We start from the raw sequence: 24,404 nt of genomic DNA, 5'->3' as shown, positions 1-24,404 counted from the left end.
TTACCACACAAGGATGACTAACGACTATTACAATGCTGGACACACAAGGATAATGAGTATTCAGTACCTATTATTCTGGCAATCACCTAGCAAAGAAGCATAGCCACAATTCACAATTTGTTGTTACTTTGTACCAATAATTGTATAGATGTATGACCCTATTTTATTCAGGAGGAAACTAAGGCTTAGTGAGGTTGTAACTTTTCCAAGGATATACAAGGCTTTGCTAAAATAGTTATTAAAAATAGTTATGATTCAAAGACAAGATCTGCAAGATTTCATAGGCTTCCTCTTGTATATTATCTTTCATCTACAGTCTTCCGCTTTACCAGCTGAGCTATCAGGGCGAACTTGTGAGTTATCTTTCAACCCTCCTCACCCTCGCTCCCTATAGCAGGAAGCAGCAAGCGCTTTAGAAATCTTTAAAAAAAAGGGGGGAGTCTATATGTAAGTGGATAATGGGGAAATTGGGCCAGCTTGAAAGCCAACAATTGGGAAATGGTAATGATGTTCAGCAGTACAGGAAATCCAGCAAACGTGGCAAGGTCGAGCCTCTCTGGGCTAGGTGGGCCTGAAAATGCCTCTTGAAGACTTTATGTAAAGGTGGCTACTTGAGAAAGTTTCAGCTTTATCATTCAGCGCTTCCAAAATGTTGTTGTATTGTACATCACAATATTCCTGTAAATTCAACAATTTATGCTTTCTAAGTTATCGTTTAATTGTTAACATTGCTGTTGCAAACTGGCTTCTTTAGGTTTTGCCCATTTGCAGAAAACTAACTTCGGAAGCCACAGGGGCAGTTCTACTCTGTCCCATCAGGCAGTGAATTCTTTCCAGTGACCAGATCCAGTCTAGCCTTGGCTCTGTCCGGGAGGTCACAACAAAACGAAACAAAACAAAAACGCCCCTAACTCCTGTGCCAAGGCAATCATAAGCAACGACAAGAGGTGAACAAAGTCCATCAACTGGGTGACAAACTTTGCACTCAGGAAATCACCAGTAAACGGTGCGTTTTCCCTACCTAGCTCGCGTGCGTGCTAAGAACCAACACCGGCCGGTACACCTATTTTATTCCACTTGACGCAGAGCTCAGCCACCCACTTACGCTGCTCCAGCTAACGGCCCGGCAAGCCCGGCCCGGGGCGCCCAGGGCGGCTGACTCACCGCAGCCGCCCACACAGCCCAGGTGGCCGAGGGGGCTCCGGGGATGCTAGGGTGCACCCGCTTTCCGTTCAACCTGCGGCGGGCGGTCATAGCGGCCCCTCTCAACGCCCGCCCACTCGACCCCCATCCTTTTCGGAGGGCGACAGAACCTGCCTCGGGCCAGCCTCCCAGGGGGAGCCACCCTCGGCGCGCCCTGCCACTTCAGCGTGGGACGAGCCCTAAGGAAACCGATTCCTACAGACACACAAGCGGACTACCGCCTCTGCGCCTGCGCCGAGGGGCGGGCTGTGCACGTCCGCGTCCGTGACGTATCGGCGCGGGGGCGGAGCCAAGGCCGGTGGCGGGAGTGAGGGGGGGGGGCGAGAATTGCGAAGTGAGTGTGGACGTCAGAGTGGGGAGCGGAAGGTCAGGGCGACTCGGAGCGGAAGTGAGACTTGGGAGTCTATCCGCCATTGTGGACCCGAGAAGCGGAGAGCTAGAGGGGGAAGAGGAGCGTGCCGACGGAAGAACGGGCCCCTTCCGCCGACGCCCGAGTGCGAATCCCGGTTTCTGGCGTCTCAGCGAGCGGTCGCGGCGGCGGCGGCTGGAACACCGTCGGCTGAGGGCGGCAGCCAACTGCTGTGAGTGCACGGGGAGAGGCCCAGGCGGCGGCGGCGGCGGCGGCAGCGCTCGGGTTGCGGTGAAGAATGTCAGCCACTAGCGTGGATCAGGTGAGGGAGCAGAGGCCCCGGGCTCTCCGAAGGCCCGAGCCCCGGAGCTCCACCCTCGTGTGGGGCTGCGGCTCCTCCCCGCCGCCGCCGCTGCCGGCCCCATAACGGTGCCTGGGCGCTAGTTGCTGCGGTCCTGCCGCCCGGGCCCAGCCGTGCAGCTGGCCCCGGAGCCTGCGGCCGAGGCGGGCGGGCGCTGGACCGCGACTCAGTGGGGAAAGGTTGGTTCCTCGGGGTCTTAGGACACGTCCCGAGGATGGGAGATGTAGGACTGAAACCAGGCGAGCTGTAGGAGACGGCTCCGAGTGGGGGGGGCAGGAGGCTTGAAAGCGGAAGGTGTTTGGAAAATTGGTGGCAGTGGAGGATGGGGATGGGTTTCACTCCTACGCGGATTGTTGAAAATAACTTGTCTTTGAGTAACACACTTCTCTTCTTTTTTTCTTTCTGTCATATCTTTCTTCTTGTTCCAGAGACCTAAAGGACAAGGAAATAAAGGTGAGCTTGGATTTTTTTATTTTTTCCTCCTTATTTTCATCAGTGTTTGGATTGATGTTGCTTTGGAACTGTGGGGTTTGGGTTCTGGTGTTTGTTTTTTGCAGTCCCCTCTCCCCAAGGTAAAATCTTGGCTTAAAGAAGAGAAGCATCATCCATCGTGGTACCTAGGTTCCAGTAGTTCCCTGCACTGATGCTACTTTTAAAGTGGTGCTACAAGCGGTTTTGCTAGTCGTATTTCAATTGAGGCAGTGTTACTGTGAGTGCAGTGGTAGTTATCTAATTTTTCAATGTACTGTATTATGTAATTTCTACCAGAGATTCTATCACTGTAGGCAGTTGAGCTCATAGAATGGACATTTTGACTTGACACCTCTTCTTTAAATGGATGTGCAATTCACATCGCAATCCATGTCACGTTAATCAAAATTGCCATACTGTTGGTCACTAATTCCATGGAAGTCACTTGAGTGAAGTAATAACATGTGAGAAATCAAAACTGCACAGGAATCTCATCTTGCTCTATAATTTTGATAGCAAGGTGTTAATAGGATATTTTAGAAAGGACTGAGAAAGAAATAATTTAAGTTTCTGCCATACAATTATTACTCTTTGGTTAAAGAAAGCATTTTAAAATATTGTGTAATATGTGTATTTTCTATTAGCATGGAACAGTGCAGTCAGGTGACTTAAACATTATGACAGTACTCATGTGACATTAGTAAATATAGAATAATAACTGCTTTCCTGGAGCAGTGCCAATTAAGTAGCATAAATGTGACTTATAACATTTTGTAATAGAGTGTGGAATTACATGAAAGAGAATGATGCTTCCTGTTTTTGTTGTAGTAGCAAACTTCGACTTAGAAAAAAGTTGCCTTTTAGGTGTTAAGTTCAATGACTTAGTGGTACTCTATTTCTTAGGGTTTTTATTTGCCATTGTAAATACGGTTAGTTTAGAATTTGTCAGGTGCTGTATTTTTCTGTTAGACATTAGGTTTTGTAAATTAGTTTTTTGGAGTGGTATAATTTCTATAAGGGCTTATACATGCCATTTATATGGCACTGTATTAGGTAGCTTTACTTCTGGAGACTAAACATTTGGAAATTTTTAGAATTGTTTTCAGAATCTTCCATGTTATAAGCATAAGATTCAGAATAGGACATTGATTGATTTTAAATATATTAAAAATGGTAAATTATAAAAGAATGCCTGCTTTTCCATTAATTTCTCTTGATAACCTGCCATTTGGAAGTATATAGACTTGGAGATATGTGAAATTTGTGGTCATTATTGCCTAGCATAAATTATTTTATCCTAGATCTTTGGGGAGGTGGCACTTTGCAAGGCTATTTGAAATGCTAAGTGTTTTGTGTTACCTGCCTTGAGGTAAGTAAGCAAGTTCTATGAAGTACTTAATAACTTGTTTGAGAAAACAAAATAGACAACCTACCATAGTGTAAGTCAGTACTATATTGCTCTAAACTTGATTTTGGACATCACCATTTTACTTAAGTATTAACATTGACCTTTTATACTTATTTTTTTATTACTAAAAGATTTAATCCATCAGTATCACCTGTTAGGTGCATTTAGTTAGACATAACGAGCATTTATTTGACTAGTTCTTTATTCTAAGAAGTTTGTTTTCTATTTCTCTTTACTGGGATTCCTAGGGGTTCTGAGTTCTAATACTAGACTACCTTTGACTACTGACTTGCCAAGTTAACATGAATACATTTTATTTATTGGTCAGAATTCCTGTCTGTAAAATGAAAGGAGTAATTCTAAACACAAACCCCATTATAGGCTACGAAGATTATTGTCCTTATAGCAGCCATGTGTTTGCTGGAATTCTTTCACCTCCTTTGCCTCATGTGTTTTTAAAGTGCAGTAAGATTCATTGCTTAGTGGCAGCAGGATGCAAAAACTACTGGCCTTAAACTATTGGTGGTGACCAAGTAAATTGTTTGACAGTGGTAGATGATAGAAGTGCACAGATAGACAATGTATATGTTTATTGCACTCTCATGCCTCTGGAGGCAGAATTACAAGATAGGCAGCACCTCCAATAATACAAATAGTAGCTGTGTGTTTGAGGAAAAAACCTACTCTGCCATAGCTAACTTGGTTTTTAAGCTAGAAAATTGTTTTTTAATTATTCTGTTTACTTTTGATGAGCGGAAAACAAAGTTATTTTCCTTGAATGTAGTCTCAGTGTTGTAAGAATGAGTAATAAAACTGAAGCTCAAACATCATTTTTTATGAAGAATGCATGTCCCTGAAAATTGGTGGTGGTTAAATTTTTGAGAGCATAGTCTTTTTCAGTTGACTTAATGTAATTTTAAAGATGCTATATTAATTTAAAAAATTTTTTTTTAATTATCTTCAATTGGCAATAGTAGTGTAGCAGCTGGCTTCTTTAGTGTTTTTCTGTTCTGCTGAGGGCTTTTCTGTACATCCTTATTGACTTGAGTGCACTCAAGGAACTATCATTTGAAAGGAATTCTATATAAATCTCTTAATAAAGCGACGTGCTTGTGTAATCTGAATAGTAATATCTCAGGTTTACTTGTTCATAAGTTTGAGGGTTTTTTTAGTTTATAGGTTGACCCTCTTAAATATGAGTTCCTTTTATGCTTGGCAAGGCTGGTACTGAAGGATAGTAGAAATTTAAGAATGATTTTTTATCTCTTGATGCATTATTGAATATTTACTTTACATCAGTTTTACTCACTTGCTAAGAATAGAAGATTTGTTTGCTGGAATAAAGGTGTCCCTGAGGGACCCGTGGATTGAAGAGTCAGGTGCCATTTTTCCTGTAGTATCAGTTTTTATTGCCTACTCTTCCATATCCCTAACTTTATATATCGGCAAATATATGGAAAAGAAGTTCTTTCCTGCCTTCTCCCTTTCCCCTTTCAACCTAGGGATAGTGTGCATCGTTTTTTGCATAACTACAGGTTAAAAGAATTAGCTTGAATTTGGCTATGTTTTAATTTTCAGAAAAGTAGTGGAAAGCACTCTGTATTTTTGCAATATTCTTTGTGTCTTCTCCCAACTACCCCACCCCAGAAATGATTTCAAAGAACATTACTGTCATTATTTTAGGCTTCATTTTATTATTAATTCTCAAAACATTCCTATAAGGAGATAGCGGGTATATGGTATTGTCACTGTTTTTGTAGGTGGGAAAACATGATGCACAGATCTGTTGACTTTCCTAACTTGATGTAGTCAGGACCAGAGCAAAGAATCACCTGGCTCCTAAGGCCCATGTTCTATCTTGATTTGACTCTGCTTCATAGAGCAGAGGAAACAGGCGAAGGATCATGTAAGTCATCTGTTCTTTTTTCCCTGAAGATCTTTTACAGACTATGGAACTGGCTTGGTTTTCATTACTATGTAATGGCGTTCAGTCTCCAAGATAGTAGATCATCATTAAGTAATGTTCAAAAACTAAAGTCTATGACAGTTAAATTAATTGAAGGTATGCTTCTGAAATTCAAGGGCTAGCATTTTATTTGGATTCTAATTTAATGCAAATTGCTTGTCAGTACATGTGAAATACTTTTAACAAGCTATTTCTCCCTTAGATTGATTTCTAATAGTTTTTAGGTACTTTGTGTATCATTTTAAAATGATAGACTAGTGTATGAGCATATTGTGTTCTCAGTATCATCCTCTTAGAAGAAAAAGGATAGAACAAGAGGAAATGAGTAACTACATATTTTAAGTAGCAGTGTAGATTAGGTTTTTGAGTATCTAATGAATTCAAGAGATGTTATTTTGAAATGGATTGCAGCTTCTAACACTGACCAATAGACATTAGTCTAATTGTGCTCTTTTAAGAAAGCTGTAGTAGGCCGAGCATGATTACCTTTGATAAGGAAGTAAAGTGGTAAAGTACTAGTGGTAAGGGACAGAAAGTATGAGAGAATTCCTTGGTCCCAAATAATTAGCTCCAGCCTTATAATGGCACCCAAAATAACATGTTTACCCTAGTTGTTACAAATTTAAACTGGAGGAGTGGCAGGGGGTTGATAGTGGCACTTTCTGCACAAGCCTGATTCAGTCCTTATCATATACTGTTAAACCACTCCAAGGGAGACAGGATCAAGTTGACCTTCAGGCTGTTCTTGCTGCCTCAGAGGGGCAATGTCTTAGTATCTTAAGAGATCCACTTTGCAGACTACTGAGTAGCCTCATTTCTTTGAACAAGCATTGCTACTCAGTGATTGGCAGAAAATTAAGTGAATTTACTACCTTTGCTCCCGTCACAATCAACTCATAAATTACACTTTTAAGTGATCAGAACTCATTGGTAAAATTAGGCATGCATTAATACTCTGTGAGGGGACTTCAGAAACTTTCATGAAAAAAATTGAATTGAAACTGGGATTTTTTCATGAATTTTGTACTGCCCCCTCATGTTACAGAGGAACACAAAAACCCATTGTTTTTAACCTTAATTTATAATACTTTGTGGTGGATTATCTTAAAGCAGTACATTTTCCGATACTTATTTTTGTTTCTAAAAATATTTATCGACATGCATTAAAAACTTTCAACTATTTTCATCGCATGTGTTTCCAAAGTGGTACACAGTACTATATATTCGTAGACAATACTACCATATCAAGTTTTTGCCTAGGAAAGCATCTTTTATTGTTTTAAAAGTCTTTTCTAGTTTTATTTGAATCTTATAATATCTTTATGTAATTTCCAAATGATTGCGTACTGTCATTTAATCCTGAGAGGAAAGGAGTTAGGTCATATTAAAAATCTCCTTCAACAGATAAGTTGTAAGGTTAAGTCACTTAGTGGAGATTACTCAGCCTGTGGAGTGGTAGATTTAGATTCAAACCTAGGGCCTTCTTACCTCTGTAGTAGTCTGTGCTCAAAAGCACTCAGACAGCATCCACAGAGTAATAACTATAGAGCAATTATGGAAATGGCTTCTGAACAAATTTGCCATAACAAAGTAGGTTCTGACCAGCTTTCTTCTCATGTATTTCAAGAGTTAGAGTTGATATCTTAATTTTATTTGAACTTTAATATGAAAGGTTTTGTATTTCTTGGCTTAGGATTAAAGTTTGTTTTAGTTTTTTAAATAATTGTAATCATATTTATTCATTGACATTTTAAGTGAACTTTAGTAGCTTTCTTAATTAGAGACATATACTATAACTTTAGTTACCCATAGATAAAGTTACTCTATTCTTTATTACCATGATTGAACTAAGTAATACAGAAACTTAGATACAGGCAGAGAACATTCAGAAATATTTTCTACAGCGCTAGTTGACAGAGTGTTTTGGATTCAAAAAGCAACTTTCCAACTCTTTCATAAAACTTTGCTTACTGCAATGTTGAGGTTGGGGCATTTCATGCTTTGCTAATGGGAGGGTGTGTGTGTGTGATTTGTATGGTATTCATGTAATCTTAGGTTTGTATGTCATAAGACTTTTAAGAGTTCTTTTTGTAGCACACACAATATTCGTATCCAAAATAAGATTTATCCATAAGAGAGATTTAAAGTAAATTGAAAAAGGCTTAGGATAATATTTTCTGAGTTAGTATGAAAAGAATTGTAATTACTACATTGTACTCTAAGTTCAGTATAATGCATCTAATGCAAGCTTGTCTTTTAGTTTCAGTACAAAATGGTTCGATTCATCAAAAAGATGCTGTAAATGATGATGATTTTGAGCCATACTTAAGTAGCCAGACAAATCAGGTAAGTTTTCTTACAGACTTATATTTTAGGAAGTTAAACTTTTTTAGAATTATTCTTCAAATCCATAGTTATTTGAATGAAACTACAGTGTGCTTCTAGTGGCTTACATAATAGTATATAACAGTTGCAGGTGGAAGAGTTTTCCTTTAGCTATTATAAATAGCTGAAATTTAAAGATATAACAAATGTTTAAACCAGAAAATTTTTATTTTGCTGCAATGTGGAGATAATTTAATCTTTTAATGTTACTATATCTTTATAGCAAAAGCAAATTAGAAGGTTTGATAACCTAGGCATTTGAGAGCCAGGGTGAGTTTGCTTGAAGTTTTTTTGTTTTATGTTTTTTCAATTTTAATAAGACATTCTAATTTTAATTTCATTGAGAGTAATCTATAAAGATTTTAGCTTTCTGATTTAGTGGGTTTGAATTAAATACTTTATAAATGCTTTACTATTATGAACACGGAAATGTCTTCAAATTGAATAGCTGGTGGCTTTTGACAATTCTGTGTTTGATTTAATTATTAGAAAAGAATTGGTGGTCTTTGATACCTACATAGTCTTCACATCTGCTTGCTAATAAAAATATGTCACTATTAAAAATTTTTTTTTTTGCTGTTGGCCTGTTTCTTTAGAGGAAAAGGTTTGGATAGGCTGGCACAATAAACTATCTCAGATGGAAGCTGCTTTTTGTTTTGTCAAAAACATGTCCTGACATCTTTGCAGGTGGAATTTTTGAAGTATAAAATAACAAGGGATCAAATTCTGTACAACTGTAGAGATATTTAAAACAATTCTTAGTTTGTAAGATTATTTTTAGGACTATAGAAAGGTGTGTGTATGTACAACCTGATCTGACACTTGGTCATTTTTTTCCTAATCATTGCCTTCTATCTGCTGAACTATATAGTCCTGCGATCCACTGGGAGAGAATTAATAAATCGTAAAGAATAAAAATTGATGAGGCTATCTATGAAAATGTGGTTACTCCAAAAAAAAATGAAGACATCCGTTTGATATTTTTAAGATCTAATTTTATTATTTCAACAATTTTTGTTTTTAACTAAAAGTTGTAGGAAAATATTTTATGGGAAGATTATTTGCTGTGAGATTTACAGTGATACACTTAATATATTCAGGCTCATATAGTAATCTTACAAAAGTGTATAATTCTTGAAGAATTAATTCTGTTTTGAGATATAGGGATATTAAACTAAACGGTTGTTGATAAGTTGAATAGATAAATTTGAGAAATTTATTTGGGCCAAACAGTTGGATTGGCTTCTTTACTATTTGATATCATAAAGTTTCTCTAACTTGTTCAAACTCTATTTTTAAGGAATTTTTAAAACAATTTGGCAGTAACTACCTAAGAGAATCCTTCTTTGTTTGACTTGGTAACAGTTTGTACTTTTTCATTGCCACAGGGTTTTGGAAGAGTGGCTTTTGGCATTATACAGACATGCTTCAGGGGCTACTAGGGGATGTTAGGACGATGCTCTGGACCAAAAGCATGCTCTACTTCTTACTTTAATGTATCAGAATTCCACATAATATTTCATATATATATACTTTTTCTTTTTAAGGTAGACATTTACCTGGGTAAACCTAAATTACTTTTAAGTAGAATCGTAAAAGTTGCCTTATGTTGGGGAAGAAACACTTATAAAATGTTTTATTGTCTTCAAATGGAAAAATCTTTACAGTAATCAATACTTTGACTATTGGTATAAACATAGTCATGTAATATTTAAGAAGAAATTTAAAAGTTTGGTTCCAGGAAGGCATTTTCTTAGTCTCTCTCTTTAGTAGCGCTGAAGTAATTGAACTAGATGGATATACGTTTTCAGCAATTATCTTTCTATAGTACTAAAAATAATCCATAATCAGAGCCTATACATTTTTACCTTTTAAAGAGTACTAATTCTGCTTATTGAAAACTGAGTTTTATTAGCAAAATAAATGAATGAAGAGTTATCCGAAATTCTAAAGGTAAGTTATACAAGAGTTTAAGTTACTGGTTTGTTTACTTAGCTAAAGTAGACATTAAAAGCTTTTTGATCTTTTAAATATTACCATCTCATTACATTAGAGAAAACTAGATTTAATTGATGAAATTTCTAAAGCAAATATGTAGATTTAAAGCTATATAAGAATTTAAATTCCCTGTATTTATCTAGCTAAAATAATTATTTAATTTAAAATGCTTAAAACAAAAGTCTAAAATTATTCCTTTCAGCCAATTTTCAAAGTATAATTAATAAAAATGAGTTCGTTGAAGGTAAAGATGTTTTAACCAGTGATAAGTATTGTTTTGTTTACTTTAGATCTAATTCAGATCAAACCCAGGGAACTTTAAAACTTTGTTGGCCTTTCTGCCCTTTTTTTGTGTGTGTGTGTATTATTGTGTTATGTCATAGTGCTCAGTTTTGTAAGGAATAATTTTCATAGTAACTTTTAAATTATTAGATTTTCTTTTATTTTTTCAAATGAAAAGCATTATTTGAGCCAGTGGCCGGGAATCAGCTAGCATTCAATATCTCTGGCCCCAAGCACTATTCAGACTCTGGCTTATCAAAAGTTTCAGATTTTCATGAATTAAAATAAAATGTCCTCAATAATGCTTCAGAATATCCTGATTGAAAATTCCGATTTTAATTGGTATTGTTTAAAATATAATTTGTTTACCTATTATTTAAAAGATAAATTTTTTAAAGATAATTTGCATATCAATTTGAGGAATAAATCAGAAAATTGACATTTGAACTTATGTTTTTGTATATCTGGGAAAATAAATCTCTAGCCATGTTTATCGAACTAGAAGCTTGGAGAACTAAGAAAAATAAAATAACATTTTGAATTTTACTCTTTGCAGTGCCATTATTTCAGGTTTTCATTATCTTTGTTACAAATATTTCACAATTGGCTATTCTATATTGCCAATCCACAATCTTCAAAAGCCTCAAGTTTTATTGTACCACAGCTTTGTTACGTGGATGTAAATACTATATGAATTCCCATTAAAACAGTTTCACTACCCTGTCTTTTGTCAACTGTCCCTATAAAATGTATACAAGAAATAAACTTACAATTTTTTTCTGAAAATATATATTCTGAGTACTTTCATGCTCTGACTTTTTATTTATGTATATGTTTAGTATATGTGTGACTGTCTTTAAAGTCTTTTCTGATTTCTTGGTTATTTGTTCCTTCCTCTGTGTACTCAAGTGGTCACTTTGTTTGTACTTCATTTCTAGTACTTTTGGTATTATAAAGTGCCCTCCCCCTTAGACTGTAGCATACTTTTTTTTTTAAACATTTTATTAGGGGCTCATACAACTGTTATCGCAATCCATACATACATCAATTGCGCATTTGTACATCATTCTCAAAACATTTTCTCTCCACTTAAACCCCCGACACCAGGTCCTCATTTTTCCGCTCCCTCCCCGCTCCGCCCTCCCTCATGAGCCCTTGATAGTTTATAAATTGGTATTTTGTCATATCTTGCCCTGTCCGATGTCTCCCTTCACCCACCTCTCGGCTGTCCGACCCCCAGGGAGGAGGTCACACATAGTTCCCTGTAATCGGTTCCCTCCCTCCTACCCATTCTCCCTCCACCCTCCCCATCTCACCACTCACATCACTGGTCCCGCAGGGCTCATCCGCCCTGGATTCCTTGTATTTTCAGTTGCTATCTGTACCAGTGTAGCTTCTCTGGTCTAACCAGCCTTGCAAGGCCAAATTCTAGTCATGGTAGTGGGAGCGGGGAGGAAACATTTAGGAACATTTCTTATCGTTGTTACATCGCACCCTGACTGGCTCCTCTCCTCCCCGAGACCCCTCTGCAAGGAGATCTCCAGTGGCCTACTAATGGGCTTTGGGTCTCCACTCTGCACTCCCCACATCATTCACTATGGTAAGATTTTTTGTTCTGATGATGCCTTATACCCGATCCCTTCGACACCTCGTGGTTGCATAGGCTGGTGTTCTTCTTCCATGTGGGCTTTGCTGCTTCTGAGCTTGATGGCCGCTTGATTACCTTCAAGCCTTTAAGACTCCAGACGCTGTACTTTTGGATAGCCGGGCACCATCAGCTTTCTTCGCCACATTTGCTTATGCACCCATTTGTCTTCAGTGATCCGTTCAACACCTTGTGATCACACAGGCTGATATGTTGTTCCATGTGGGCTTTGTTGCTTCTGAGCTAGGTAGCCGCTTGTTTACCTTCAAGCTTTTAAGACTCCAGACGCTATATCTTTTGGTAGCCGGGCACCATCAGCTTTCTTTACCACATTTGCTTATTGGTTTGGTCTTTTTTATCTCAAGTTATTAGCACAGTCTGGTATATAGTAGGTAATCATTAATATTTGGATTTGGTTTTGGTTATCTGGTTTAGGGATTGAAGAATTATGATTGATGAAATAATGAAATATTCAGGGTAGTTGAATATTGTGGTAGCTTTTCCTAAGACATCCTAAATATTAGATATGCATAGATGATGGTTTTCTTAAAGTACCATATTTTTAAAATATTTGAAGAAAATACATGCAAATATTAAAGCTAATGACCATCATTTACATTTCGTTCAAAATTCAGTGTTGGATTCTAAATAGTGTCCCTGCTGGTACAATGGCTAAAGCATTTGCTAACCAAATGATCAGCAGTTCAAACCCACTAACTGCTCAGTGACAGAAAGTTTTGACAGCTTCCACAATGATTTACAGCTTTGGAAATGTGATGACACAATCTACTCTGACCTATAGGGTTGCTATGAGTCAGACTTAACTTCACAACAGTAGATTTGATTTGGGGGTTCTTTTTATTAACTTTGTGTTGTGAATTAGGTAAAGATTTACTGAGCAGATCATAGTTGTACTTAATATCTCATACTCATTCTGATTCAACTCATCCATTGCAATTCCCTTCAATATATCATTACTTATCCTACTCCTCTCTGTGTCTCCTTTTGCTCTTCCTCATTCTTTCCCATTTCTCTGACCTTGGCCCTGGAGCATAGGTTCTTTTATCTTGGTTTATTATTATGTGGAAGTGAGTTCAGTTCAACTGAAGGGTGACTACAGGCTGTAGTCTCTAGGGTCCCACTAGTATGTACCCAACCAGTTAGCTTAGTTTTTTATTCTGCGCTTTGTTCCATGGTTTCCTGATGTAATCCCTTTCAGAACACTTGGTAGTGGTAGCAAGACAACCACCCAATTTTTGTGATCTCAGAGTTGTGAAAACTAAAGATTGTGTGATCAATTAGTCTATTGGAAGTTTTTAAGACCCTCCAATCCTAATCGTCAAAGTAGGCTGTAGAGTGTTTTTTTTTTTTTGGTGAAGTATGTTAGGTCAGTTGACCTTGATGTCTCTCAAGACTATTTATATCCGTCCCCTAAGATTATGGTCTTGGACCCCAACAACTCGTTCGTTTTCATAACTTTGCCCTATGTATGCTCTACCACATTCATGAATATAATTGCAGCAGAGGTAAACACACACATACAAGTATTCTCTGTCAGATATCTGACTCCCACTCTCCCACCTGTTCAACCTGTGTGTCTCCCAAGCAATATTTGCCTCATACGGATTTTCAGTTTCTTAATGGAGTGTAATTTTCATTTTGCTTTATGCTGAAATGCTAGCTGTTATTGGTGAATAATGCCTTAACCTCTTTTCTTGGAATGTTTAAAAACGTACAATTTTATTTTACAGCAATTTGATTGGCAGATGATAAAGTAGGCATGTTCATTAAGTTACAGCTGAAAGGCGATTACTTAAAATTTAGTTGTATTAAAACATCCCCAGGTAAGAAAAGGGGTAAGAACTTGAGCTTACTGGTGAACCTTTTTTTAAGACATTAGAAAAAAAATTTATACCACAAAGTTAAGGGATGATTATACATGATTTTGAAGTTTTAAGGAAGAACTTTTATTCTTTTTTATATTTTAACATTCAAATAAGAAAACGAGGTTAAAAAAACTTAACCCATGTACATACCTTGATATAAACTCAAAACCAAACTCAGTGCTATCAAGTCGATTCCGACTCATAGCAACCCTATACCACAGGATGGAACAACCCAGGTGGTTTCCTGACCGGGTAGAAAGCCCGGTCTTTGTCCCACAGAGCGGCTGGTCATTTCGAACTGCTGACCCAATGTGTAATCACTGTGCCCCCGGGGCTCTTTGTGCTACTGTGATACAGCACTTTTTATTAATGAAGTTTTCTTTTTTTCCTTTTTCTCACAATTGAGTAGAACAATAGCAGCAGGTATTAGGGCAATTTTACTAATGAAGAAGGGCTTATAGAAATGAAATATCCAATAAAACAGTAACATAGAATGTACCCCCCCTTTTCAAATACATATATATATAACCACACCACATTCACTGCCAGCAAGTCAATTCCAACTCATACTGACCTCATGGATTAGGATAGGGTACAACTGCTCCTTTGGGTTTCCAAGACTTTAAATCTTTATAGGAGTAGACATCCTCATGTTTCACCCAAGGACTTCCTGGTGGGTTAGAACCACAGACCTTTGGTTAATAGCTCAGGAAGTGGCCCTCCACCACTAGGGTTTCTATGGAAAGTACAGTAGTAAAAAAATTAAGCTATGTTTTTGAGACTATTGCCTTGCACCTTGAATTTATATTCTTTGGGCTAGGTGTGAAAAAATACTAGGTGCATAGTGAGTTGACATTTAAAGAGACAGATTGTATTAGTAAGTGTACCTAATTTGTTGAGGACTTTATGTTTCCTAGGTACACATAAACTATGCACCAATTAGGATAAAATTTTAGTTCCTAACTAACTGGATTACCAATTAGAAAAGTGTACCTTGGTGGTTAAGAGGAATAACTTTTCTACTTACTGATGATAGAAAATAATAACAAAATGTACTAAGTGTAATCAACAGTGTACTTCAAAATACTCTAAAATAATTTGTTCATAAATCAAGGTATCCTGGTGATGCTGTGGATACGTGTTGAGTTGCTAACCAGTGGGTTGGTGGCTCACGCTCACCAGATGGGAAAGGTGAAACTGTCTGCTCCCTAGTACAGTAGCCATTCTACCACTAAGAAGGATATCCTGTGAGCAGTAGCACTTTGAATATTTCTGTACTGAGGTAGGGGCAGCAGACCCCCTCTACTTTTTAGTGTTTTATATGTTCGTATGCACTAGTCTGATATTTGGTTTGCTTTTATTGTTTCCTTAGGATTTTATATCACAATGATTTTCTTGAGTTTGATGAACTATGATGATTATTTTTCACATATCTTTTGGTGCTAGTGTTTTTCAGTCACAGCTGATTGGCTCATTAGTGGTAATTATAACTCTTAGAACTTTATTTTTAAGAACTTATTTGGGTTAATACCCATGTGGCATATTTTAAATATTTAAACTTTTTAAGCCTTTGATTTAAAGTATTTTTATGACATGATTAATTTAAGGGGGCTACTCAAAATAATTTAAAAGGATAATGATAAAGGTATCTTAAAAGTGCCAACATACCAAAGAGGTTTTAAGTCCATCTCAGCCCTAGCAGTAAGAGAATGGGCAAAAAATGTGTTGGCCATTCATCTAGTAGAAGAGGTTTTAGAATTTTTTTCTTTCTAAGAATTCGCCTAGATTAGGTAATTAATTAAACCAAAACCCCAATTCACCGCCATGGAGTGAATTCAGACTCATAATAACCATTTGTAGGATTTCCAGAGGTTTAGGGTTTTCCACTCCCATGGAGTGGCTGATGGATTGCTCTATATTTGACCCTTGAGCTAGGTGCATTTTAAAGAGTTGTGAAAAACAATATAAAATAAAATCTAATATATGATGGAGGCCCAATGTGGTCCACAAAGCATAAAACTTTAAACCTCTTTCTTTCACTGAATTCAACTGTGAGGACAAATTAAGAACGTGCTTGTAACTATTGTACAAAGTTCAGCAGATGTAATGGTGAACTAATATCAACCCTAAGTTATGAGGATGGTTGTAGAAATACTTGTATTATAAAGAGTAAAATTAAAAACTTTCTACCTGGACTACTTTTCAAATCCTACATCTAGGCAAGGACTAACTGGGGTCATATCAGTGCCTTATCATTCAAAATTAAAATGTTGAAATTCATTATCTCCATATTCAGCCAAGTTCTCGTACACTTCCTCCATGTGTACATTTTTTTGCTTCCCTATGTTATCTTTTTTACTCATCTGTGGATTTTCATCTGAGTATTGTACAATTGGAATATCAATTTAAATGTTTCAAAAAGCTGATAAATGTATTGGAAGCACTAACTTGTCTATGCTAGGAAATTTGGAAGACAGTTACTTGCCAACTGATTGAAAGTGATCCATATTTATCCCTATTCCAAAGAGAGGTGCCCCAACAATGCTCAAATTGTAAAACAAAAGCATTGATATTATATGCAAGTAAAATTTTGCCGGAGATCATCCAAAGACCGTTGCAGTTGCATCAGTTTATTAAAAGGGAACTGCCTGAGGTTGAGGTAGGATTCAGAAGAGGATGTGGAGCAAGACCTATCATTGGTTATGGCAGAGGGGTGTTGACTCAGAGAATACCAGGAAGACGTTAACTTGTGTTTTATTGACGGCCAGGCTTTCAACTGTGGATTATAACAAACTATGTCTCAAACACTGAGAGAGAATGAGAATTCCAGAACTGTGTTCAAGTCGAACCTGTAAATGGATCAAAAGGCAGTTATGAGAACAGAACAATACTGCATGTTTTAAAATCAAGAAGGGTGTTTATCAGGGTTGTATTCTCATCATATTTAGCAATCCATATGCTGAAGAATCTAGAGAAGCAAGCTGGATTAGATGACGAAAAATGTGGCATCCGTATTGGAGGAAGGCTTATTAACAACCTCTGTCTGACAAGTAGATGACACAACTTTGCATGCTGAAAGTACTTGAAACACTTGCTGATGAAAGTCAAGGATGGCAGCCTTCAGGATGGATTACATTTCAGTGTTAAAAAATCTTCATAACTGGGCCAATAGGTAGCATCATGATGAATGGAGGAAAGATTGAAATTGAGGATTTTGTATTTCTTGGATCCAAAATTGATGCTTATGGAAGGAGCAGTCAAGAGATGGTCACATTGCATTGGATAACTGCTGCACAAGACCTATTTAAAGTGCTAAAAAGCAACGATGTTGTTCTGTGGACTGAGTTGCACCTGACGCATTTTCAGTCATTTTATGTACATGTAAAAGTGGGACACTGGATAACGAAGACTGATGAATACTGAATGAACCACGTACTGCCAAAAGAACAAACAAATCTGTCTTGGGATAAGTACTGCCAGAATGCTCCTTAGAGGCAAGGATAGTGAGGTTTCATTTTGGGTACTTTGTACATGTCAGAAGAGACCAGTCTCTGGCAAAGAATGTCATGCTTGGTAAAGTACAAGGGCAACAATAAAGGAGAAAGCCCTCGACGATGAATTAATGCAGTGGCTGCAACAATTCGCTCAAACAGGAACAATTGTCAGGGTAGTGCAGACCAGACTGTTTTGTTCTGTTGAACACTGGATGGCACCCGACAGAAACAATGTCTTAGAACACTACTTGTTAATAATATGTCAAGTATTACAAAAATGAAATGGAGTGTGTTTAACAAAAATCTTGAAACAAAATTTTCTGAATTTACACCAGTCTGAAGTTCAGTTTATTACTAGAGTTTTATAACAATATTGACATTTCTTTTCAGTATGAAGCACTGAATATGTTAGCCTATATGAGGGGGTACCCCCAAATAACTGGACATTTTTTTCAAAGCTATGTATTTAATTTTTTTTTTTTTATGAAAAATGTAATCACTTTAAAGTACACTCCATTACACTTAATGCATTTGTCAAATCTGCGATTCCATTCTTGGAAACATTTTTCAAGCTCATCTGTTTGGATAGCTGACAGCACCTTTCACAGTTTTTTCATCACTTCTTGTGTGTCATCAAATCACTGTCCTTTCATGTGTCTCTTCACTCATGGAAACAAAAAGAAGTTGCACAGGGCGAGGTCAGGTGTGTGGGGCAAAAGAAGCATGCTGTTTTTTTGCCAGAAACTGGTATAGATATGGCTGCGTGAGCAGGTGCTTTGTTGTGGTGGCAAAGCCAGTCCCCCATCTGCCACAAACATCAGGCCTTTTTTGTCCCATGAGAAAAATGTGTACTATGAGCTTAGCCCAGTTGAGTTTTTTTCCATTTTTGTGTTTTTGTTTGTTTTTTTTGGGGGGGGTGTCCCCCTCGTATTTCAGTTACTAAATTGTACATGTAATTATGCCTACTAAAGTTTGCTCCTGTTAAGTAATTTTGCTTTTAGACTGGTTTGAACTTCTCTGAGACTTCTCTTTGTTATGTGCCAAGTTAATTCTGATTCAGGGACACATGACAGAGTAGAACTGCTTCATAGAGTTTGCTGCTGAATGGGCAATCAATCCGTTAGCAGTTAACCATTGCAGTACCGGCACTCCTCTTTCCTTTGTAGTAGTAATTAAATATATCAGTGCCTGTGCCATAGTTAAGATTCTTAACTTCTTTCATACTAATATGAGCTTTGTTGAAATATATTTTTTCATTCTGGGACACTTCAAAGAATTTGTATAAAAATGAAATTGAAAGATACTGTAAATTTTCCACAAACGTTTTGAAGCCTCCTCATAAAGTACATAATTATCCAATGTAGTTAAAGAACATGTTCAGTTACATTAGTTAACAGTTAATACTGTATAATAATAATTATACAGTATAGTAAATGTGTGTAGCTAAGAAGTTAATAGTAACATCTGAATTAGGAGTCCTGGTATTGTGTAGGGTTATGCATTGGGCAGCTAATTGCAAGGTAGGTAATTTGGAAGTACCAGGCACTGAGAGAGATCATCCAGGCAACCCACAGGGGCAGTTCTACTCTGTTCTGTAAAGTCTATGAGTCAGCATCAACTTGATGGCAGTGACAATTTTTTGAACATTGTATTTTTAGGTTTGAATATAGTGCACTTAACGAATGTACTTAAAAAATCTTTTCTTTTTTTTTTGGTACATGTTTTCCCTTTAAAGAGTAATAAATCCTTGAGTTTTTTTGCTGTTAAGTCCAAGCTTACTGGAATTGACCCAGTAAAACTTTATCAGCTTTTTCTATTTAAAATTATCTCAAAGCCTTATAAATAAGAAAAATATATTAATAACATGACTTAACCATAAATAAAATAACAAAATATCCCAGTTTTGAATGTTAAGCTTTAACAAAAGTAGAAGAAAAGCAGGTATGATGATTTCATCGCCCGTCTGTATTGATGGGTTTGGAGTGGGAAATCACTGCACACAGTCCGAAGACTGCAGCAGCAAAGCAGTGAATTTGCGGTCTTCGCTCCCCGGGGAGCTTAAGATAAGAATCCACACAAATGAAGTTGACAGTAAGTCTTCAAAACGGAGTTGATGCTTGCAAGGAAATGTTAGTTCGGACTAGATCATAGGTAATTTTTATACCTTATATACATTCGGAAGTGTGTGTGCGCCTATGGCTTTTAAATCACCCTAAACCAAAGATTAAAATGCGTTATCAGATAACTAACACACACCCATTTTTCAAGAAAATCCTTTACATACTTTTTATAGTGACTTTTAAAGTAATAAGTTTGCGTTTTCATGTGTTTATATAGAATTTGGTGCTTTGATTACATGGGAGATGGGAGATCTGTAAATAAATGACTTTAATATCACTAACAAAGTTGATCTAAATAGCGTGATTCTGATCAGGATAATAGCAAGGTGTTTTTTTTTTCTGTGTGTGTATAAAATTTAAACATAGTTTAAAATGGAAAACAAGCAGCATGTACCATTAGGAAAATGTGGTGTGGGCTTCATTTTGCTTTTGCAGATGAATAAGCAGAACACATTGTGTCATCCTGTTGACATAGTCTCATTTCCCCCTCCTCAGTATGAACGAGTCCTCATTTTATTTTTCTCTTTATGAAAACAGAATATTAACTGATTCTATCAAATAGATAAACTATTAAGTCTTGTATTTGGTATTTTCTAGTTTTATTAATTATTGAAAGTTAAATTGTGGACACAGCAGTTTAAAAATACAACTAACTGCAAACGATGTTTGGTCCTTCAAAGTCTATAAATCTACTTTTTAAAGAAGTGGTAGTATTTTTAAACCATTTTAGGTAAACTGTCACTCACAACAAATAATCCCCACCCTATTTCCCCAATGTCTTAAAATTAATTTTGTAAGACGTCTTCTAAGGTAAGACTTGTTATCAGGTAACTTGTCAATTGATTTTAAGGTTTAAATTTTTTAATTGTGTCTATAGCAGGTATGTTTACAACTATTTAGTTTAATCTCATAGATAGTTACTATTTTTCACCCTATTCTTAAGAGAACATTTCGCTACTGATTGTGGTTTTCTTGTTTTCCAGAATAACAGCTATCCACCAATGTCAGATCCGTACATGCCTAGTTACTATGCTCCATCCATTGGATTTCCATATTCTCTCGGTGAAGCAGCATGGTCTACAGCTGGCGACCAACCCATGCCATATCTGACAACCTATGGACAAATGAGTAATGGAGAACATCATTATATACCAGATGGTGTATTTAGTCAACCTGGGGCGTTAGGAAATACCCCTCCATTTCTTGGTCAACATGGATTTAACTTTTTTCCTGGTAATGCTGATTTCTCTACATGGGGGACAAGTGGATCTCAGGGACAGTCAACACAAAGTTCTGCTTATAGTAGCAGTTACGGCTATCCACCTAGTTCTCTTGGGAGAGCTATTACTGATGGACAGGCTGGATTTGGCAATGATACTTTGAGTAAGGTGCCTGGCATTAGCAGCATTGAGCAAGGCATGACTGGACTGAAAATTGGTGGGGATCTGACAGCTGCAGTGACAAAAACTGTAGGTACAGCCTTGAGCAGCACTGGTATGACTAGCATTGCGACCAACAGTGTGCCCCCTGTAAGCAGCGCAGCACCTAAACCAACCTCCTGGGCTGCCATTGCCAGAAAGCCTGCAAAACCTCAACCGAAACTTAAACCCAAGGGCAATGTGGGAATTGGGGGTTCTGCTGTGCCACCACCTCCTATAAAACATAACATGAATATTGGAACTTGGGATGAAAAGGGGTCAGTGGTAAAGGCTCCACCAACCCAACCAGTTCTGCCTCCTCAAACTATAATCCAGCAGCCTCAGCCATTAATTCAACCACCACCTTTGGTGCAAAGCCAACTGCCTCAACAGCAGCCTCAGCCCCCACAACCACAGCAGCAACAAGGACCTCAGCTACAGGCCCAGCCTCACCAAGTACAGCCCCAACAGCAACTGCAGAATCGCTGGGTAGCTCCTCGTAACAGGGGGGCGGGCTTCAATCAGAGTAATGGAGCAGGCAGTGAAAACTTTGGTTTAGGTGTTGTTCCTGTCAGCGCTTCCCCATCTAATGTAGAAGTGCACCCCGTGCTGGAAAAGCTAAAGGCCATAAACAACTATAATCCCAAAGACTTTGATTGGAACCTGAAGAATGGACGTGTGTTTATAATCAAAAGCTATTCTGAAGATGATATACATCGTTCCATTAAGTACTCTATCTGGTGTAGTACTGAGCATGGTAATAAGCGCTTGGATGCAGCTTACCGTTCTCTGAATGGGAAAGGTCCTCTCTATTTACTCTTCAGTGTGAATGGTAGTGGACATTTTTGTGGAGTGGCTGAGATGAAATCTGTTGTGGACTATAATGCATATGCTGGTGTCTGGTCTCAGGATAAGTGGAAGGGCAAGTTTGAAGTTAAGTGGATCTTTGTCAAAGATGTTCCTAATAACCAATTACGGCATATTCGTTTAGAAAACAATGACAACAAACCAGTTACCAATTCAAGGGACACTCAAGAGGTACCCCTAGAAAAAGCTAAGCAAGTGCTTAAAATAATTGCTACTTTTAAGCATACCACCTCAATCTTTGATGACTTTGCACATTATGAAAAGCGTCAAGAAGAGGAGGAAGCCATGCGTAGGGTAAGTGTATGTTTAATTTTTGTGGATATTCTTGAATGCATTGAGTTTAAGAACTTTACTCTTGGAAACCAAACAGTTTAAAAAGCAACTTACAAATATCCTTGAAGTCCTCTGCTCCTTCTGATCCATTCCGTTCTTATGAGTAAACCCTTCTTTAACCTTCACTCAGTGTTCAGTAATTTTTTTTTTTTTAAGGGTAAACCCCATTCTTAATTTGCTACCTTCTCATTTTCCTAATGGGATTAAGGTCTCACTGGTCAAAGCAGATTTTTGTAGGAGTTACTGGATGGCATAAATTTATGCCCTCAGCTGCTAACTCACTGAAGGCTTGTTAATTGGAGTTGGAAATAAAGGGCTGGAGATTTACTTCAGAAAAAAAGCAGCTATTGAAAATCCTCTGGAACACAGTTCTACTGTGATAGACATGGATTCTCTTTTGGAGTCATCTCAGTGGCTCTTTTGATAAGATGTGTTGTATTAACTGGCCAGAAACACCATGATCACTAATCTCATATTAATCTTATGAGGAAATGTGGTTGGTGTTTGAAACAAAGAGCTTTTAAATAAATGTTTGAATATTTACTCGGTATGAGAAGTGTCTTTTCTATTGTGGCCTAAAACTTGTGAAACATTTTTGCAATTTGTATACTTAAAGTACTTGGACACTTAAAAAGTACTTGGACAAAATATGGGGGGACTTGAACTTTCGGAAAGCAATTTAGAGTTGAGACAGCATGTGCAGAGCTTAATTTCTAATTCTAACTACCCCTTCTGTGCTTGGATCATTTTAGCCCAAATTTGGCTATAGGGCTTCTTAGGGCAAGTCAGGCTGGAATGTTTTCTGTTTAATGTATAGGAGAAAATTGTTAAGGGGAGAGGAAGATTGAATATTGGTGTAAGCAACCAGCAGGTTTTGCTGTAAACTGCATTTTAACATCAAGTGCAGCCAGGGATAAACTTAGAAACTCTTCGAAAGTAACCTGTTATATGGAAAGCTCCTGTGTAAAAATGAAGGTGAAGCAGGAATTTAATTGTTTATCTGTACAAAATGCAATTTGTTTCAGTCCTGTACATTAATTTCTGTTTTATGGCATCTCGAAAATAGGAGTTCTGGTGTCAAATTTGGCTGCTAACCACAAGGTCCACAGTTTGAAACCCCTAGCTGCTCTATGGGAGAGACTCGGAAAGAGTTATTGTCTAGGAGACACACAGAGGCAGGTCTACCCTGCCCAAAGGGTCACTATGAGTTGGCATCTACTCAATAGCAGTGGGTTTGTTTGGTTTTTAATGGCTTCTTGGTTCTGGACGGTGGGGGACTGACTCACTGAACATTCCTCTGTAGTATGTAGAGTTAAAACAGTTCTTAGTGCTGTAGGTGTGATACCTTCAGATAGACTGCTTCTTGAGCATATTCTTGAGGTTTACGCCAGGAAAATCTAATCTATCTTGGTATGGGACCTGGAAGGATCTGATTTTAACAAGTATCCCAAGTGAGTCTGGTGCCTTGTGATGGTATTGAATTGCTAGAAATATTGCCTTGAAGTAGTGAAAATGACCAAGACCCCGCCGAGTTAAAATTTTAAATGGATTATTGGATAAAATAGAAGTTAATAGAAGACAGCTTTAAGAAAGTTGTGTCCAGGAATATTTCTTAATGTTATCATTATATAATATAAATAAATTGAATCCCACTACACTATCAACCCCTACTGCCATGAAGCTGATTCCAACTGATAACAGCTCTGAGGGACAGATTGGAATTGTTCTTTGGGGTTTCGAGGCCTGTACCACCAAAGCTCCTGGAATGAGATTACCTGGGGAGAAAAGATTAAAATTGAGAAAATTTGGACCAACTTTTCTTTTTTTTTTTTTTTTCCAACTTTTCTTTTGGACTTGTTTCTTTTCTGAGTCTTTAATTTACTTCACTCTGCTCCAGGCAGGAAGGGAGCAGGAGTTTTATCTTCCAAACTTTTAAGATCCCAGATGTTACTCACCAAATAGGGGTATAGAACATTGCTTTATAGTCATATGTTGTGCCCTATGAGCTGTGGTCCTTAGCTTTCGAGCCCAATAACTTAGTTCCAGGCAGCGTTTGATTCAGTTTTTTTTTCCAATCGTTTTATTAGGGGCTCATACAACTCTTATCACAATCCATACATACATCAGTTGTGTAAAGCACATTTGTACATTCATTGCCCTCATCATTCTCAAAACATTTGCTCTCCACTTAAGCCCCCGGCATCAGCTCCTCATTTTT

General features: G+C 37.6%; 1 protein-coding gene across 4 annotated transcripts in view; it reads left to right on the top strand.

Annotated features, from left to right (window-relative positions):
- Positions 1-1,575: 1,575 nt before the first annotated feature.
- Positions 1,576-24,404, top strand: part of YTHDF3 (YTH N6-methyladenosine RNA binding protein 3) — a 29,830-nt gene continuing 7,001 nt past the window's right edge. Inside the window, exons 1-6 of one of the 4 annotated variants that reach the window (XM_045286032.1) lie at positions 1,576-1,784; positions 2,342-2,366; positions 3,686-3,753; positions 5,553-5,698; positions 8,019-8,104; positions 20,552-22,147. In XM_045286032.1, the coding sequence (XP_045141967.1) occupies positions 5,641-5,698; positions 8,019-8,104; positions 20,552-22,147 (1,740 nt within the window). In that variant the 5' untranslated portion in view covers positions 1,576-1,784; positions 2,342-2,366; positions 3,686-3,753; positions 5,553-5,640. Of the gene's footprint in view, positions 1,875-2,341; positions 2,367-3,685; positions 3,754-5,552; positions 5,699-8,018; positions 8,105-20,551; positions 22,148-24,404 lie in introns of all 4 variants that reach the window. The other 3 variants (XM_045285996.1, XM_004697544.2, XM_045286086.1) reach the window with 3 other exon arrangements.

Source organism: Echinops telfairi, unplaced genomic scaffold (genome assembly GCF_000313985.2).
Source record: "Echinops telfairi isolate 266 unplaced genomic scaffold, ASM31398v2 ScPeMD7_1;HRSCAF=3_0, whole genome shotgun sequence".
Classification (NCBI taxonomy): domain Eukaryota; kingdom Metazoa; phylum Chordata; class Mammalia; order Afrosoricida; family Tenrecidae; genus Echinops; species Echinops telfairi.
Note: the sequence above shows the minus strand (reverse complement) of the source record. Positions and strands in the feature narration are given on the sequence as shown.